Source organism: Priapulus caudatus, unplaced genomic scaffold, assembly GCF_000485595.1.
Source record: "Priapulus caudatus unplaced genomic scaffold, Priapulus_caudatus-5.0.1 Scaffold394, whole genome shotgun sequence".
NCBI classification, from domain to species: domain Eukaryota; kingdom Metazoa; phylum Priapulida; class Priapulimorpha; order Priapulimorphida; family Priapulidae; genus Priapulus; species Priapulus caudatus.
In genome coordinates this window covers 85,068-88,559 of record NW_014577455.1, presented here as the reverse complement: position 1 = coordinate 88,559, position 3,492 = coordinate 85,068, and the positions used below count along the sequence as shown (strand labels likewise).

Sequence of the window (3,492 nt, the reverse complement as noted above, 5' to 3'; positions counted from 1 at the left end):
CGGAACAGTGAGTTTTTAATCGCGATATATTAAATGGAATTTAAGGCGGATATAAATTACCAGCCATTCAGAAACAGTGGTTTATTAATCGCCGATTAAAAATAGGATGAGGTTTCTTGTAGCGCATGTGTGTGTGTCCTGTTGTTGAATGTGTGTGTGTGTGTGTTGTGTGTGTGGCGAATCACACTGCTGATGTGATGTGTGTGTGTGTGTGGTGTGTGATGTGTGTGTAGATACATGTGTTAGTTAGTGTGATTGTGCATTGTGTGTGCGTTATTTGCAGTTACCTCTATCTATAGCGCGTTTCATAATTTCACTGTACATTCTTTCATGCCCGCGTGATAAGCAATTCATCCTAACGCTCCAGCGTGAGTAGTAAGACGGAGTAATCAGACACACAAGCAAATCGATGTGTGTGCTTGTCGTTGTGTGCATGTAGTGTGTGTGCTGATGTGTGTGCTGATGTGGTGTGTGTGTGATCTGTATGTGTCGCGACGGCGTGTGCTGATGTGCGGACAAACCCCACTGTGTGTGTGAGTACCGTGTGTGTGTGTGTGTGGCCATTGTGTGTGTGTGTGTTGGCCGTGTGTGTGGGGTGTGTGTGGGTTATGATGTGTGTGTGATGTCGTAGTGTGTGTGGTGTGTGGTGTGTGTGTGTGTGTGCGAGCAGGTGTGCTGTGTGTGTGAATGTGTGTGTGTGTGTGTTGATGTCTAATGTGTGTGTGTGTGTATCCCGGGATTTGATAAAGTTTTCTATGATATTCAAGATGAAAGAGAGAGAAGAAAAACACCCCTTTTTTAAAGAAATCTCCGGGTGAAAAGTCAAATACACCCCTTTTTTTAAACAATTTTTGGGCCGGATTTTGTCGCGCGAAAAATACCCCTTTACCGGAGATTTTGGGAACGCGCATGCGGTCCCTCCGACCTCGGAGTGGGGGGGGGGGCGTGATACGTTCACATATTCTCACTGCTCATGCTTGGATACCAATCAATATCCCTCACACTCGCTACACTTCTCCGACTACGGCAATTGGCCACATACTTTTTTTTTCTTAAATTCTACATAACTCGCTTTCTGTCTCTCTTTTACATCTCTAGTTATTCACAACACCCTATCTTTCTTTCCCTTCTTTCTACACTGTCCTCATTACACTCACCCTATATAGGGCCTATGCTAGCCCTATGGGTAATTATAAAGAAGTGCCTAGCCTTAAGATAAACGCGTTATGGCTTTAACTCGGTAAGACATAGTAATAAAATTTGCACTTGCCCCGTTCGGTGAATGTGACGGGACCAAGGACGGTAGCTCAACACGTACCATTACATTAGGGCTTCCTTATCTACACTTTAAAAAACACGTCCAGCCAATACAACGAGAAGGTTGTTAAAACAAAGGGATAGCCCACGTGAAAAACGCCTGTATTACCTGGAATGATACGCGCTGCTCCGCTACTGCATAGCACTACTTCTCAATCATTACGCAGATTAAATGTCCTCAACATGTTACGGAACCAATGACTGCTAAATATTGATGGATATAGGGGGAATGTCGTTTTAAGGGAGCTCTTGTAAACGATTTAAAGGAGGCGTGCCCTGGATTGCACCATTCTGAAAATTGTAGGTCGCACCAAACTTTCACCAAAATCAACCCATCTTCCACCAGTCGTAGCGGTCTCTCCTTCATAAAACTACTAGATATCACAATAAAAATACTCATAATCCTGTATAACCAGCAAGTGGCGCAACATGCCTGGTTATGAGCGCCAATAGAACACACACCCTTTAATGCGCGTTGCAGATGCATGTAGGCAGTCATAACGATGGTGTAATACCCCAAAGCCAATATATGCGCCCATAACTGATCCTGCAATGGTAGAATGTCCGCCCACCATCACTGCGTGAAGCTCCGACAGCGTCAAGATTCCTATGTAAGGTTTGATCAACAATGGAGCCTCCGCCTGCAAGTGAAGAGACACAAGTGAAATTGTAGAAATGTTCTTCTTCTCTACGACTAGGGTGGGGGTTAATGCGATGGTCTAAAATTAATAAGTATCCGAATTTAACAATTGCGTAAATTTATGTGCCTACATAACCGTATTCGTTCCTAGAGGACCATGGGGCCAGTCAAAATATACTTGGACATATTTGACATAATTTGCAACGATGCATTTCCTTAGTAATTTACCACAGCCCTTGCACTAAGCATATAGCAATATCATATAACTGCAACTATTACCTACCAATCCCATGAATATATTGCCGGCGACATTAAGTGACTCTGCTGCTGTTGTTGTCAACGTCTTCTGCATGACCCAGGCTATGCTGGTGATCACTATCTGAACCACTCCCAGATAGTACAGTACAGAGATGACCGAACTGAAGAACACGATGCCTGGGAGGACCTGAGTGGAAGGTTGAAAGAAAGAAGTCTTCGCATACTGTAGCAACTCACGTATTAATTCATGCATGTCTATTAAAAGCAAATGTGTAATTTATATCCGACGTCACACATTAGTATTCACACATGCGTTATCAAATCAACAATGCTTGACAGCGTTCCAACGAAATTAAGAGGAGTTCTGAGTCACGAACATCTAAATTGCGACAACGGACAACGCTCCATGATTTATTGTGATATTTACGAACGCGACGCAGAAACACCCAATCGGCATGCATGGTAATAAGTTACTAATAACATCGTTATTTAAATTTGGAATCACCGTGTTATGAAGCCGTTATTCTCTGGACTGTTAGTATCGCTTATGAAACTTACGTACACGTTACGACGCATTAGTACGACCTCTACGTTTTTAAGTATATATTAGCTACAACGAGCTCGGGTTCTTAAAGTCTGTTTAGAAAAGCGAACGTTGAATGACTATGCTATTGAGGCCGGCTCACCTGAAAAGCGATGAAATGATCCAGGAATTCAGGATCTCCAAATAGGAAAGAGGCGCCCGCGTCGGAGAAAGAGAGGAAAATTGAGATGACGTCACCAAACCATTTGAAGACGACGAAACCCGCGTGAGTTCGTAGGATAAGAATTCCAAATATCAACTGCAGTACCAATCCCCACAGAACTGGTCTCCATCTCACCTACACAGTACACACACACAAACGTGAAACAATGCTGTAATCAAAATGGGATGAACATCGACGCAAGTGCTACGCCACCCTATGGTGTGTGTGTGTGTGTGTGTGTGTGTGTGTGTGCGTGTGTGTGTGTGTGTGTGTGTGTGTATGTATATGATAACAGTACAGAGCTGTTTTAGGTTAGAGTTATGATTAGGAACAGAGCTACGTTTAGGGTTAGAGTTATGGTTCAGGTCAGCGAGAGTATGCGCGTGCGTGTGTATATATGTGTGTGTGTTTGTGTGCGTTTGTGTGTGTTTGCGTACGTGCGTGCCTGCGTGTGTGTGGCTGTGTGTATGTGTGTGTGTGTGCATGTGTGTGTGTGTGTGAGTGTGTGTGTGCATGTGTGTGTGTGTGTGA

General features: G+C 43.7%; 1 protein-coding gene across 1 annotated transcript in view; it reads right to left on the bottom strand.

Moving 5' to 3' along the window:
* Positions 1–3,492, bottom strand: part of LOC106809885 (solute carrier family 28 member 3-like) — a 28,286-nt gene that overhangs the window by 14,320 nt on the left and 10,474 nt on the right. Inside the window, exons 4-6 of the mRNA XM_014813121.1 lie at positions 2,902–3,096; positions 2,241–2,402; positions 1,833–1,958 (exon numbers count right to left, since the gene is read on the bottom strand). Of these exons, the coding sequence (XP_014668607.1) occupies positions 1,833–1,958; positions 2,241–2,402; positions 2,902–3,096 (483 nt within the window). The remainder of the gene's footprint in view (positions 1–1,832; positions 1,959–2,240; positions 2,403–2,901; positions 3,097–3,492) is intronic.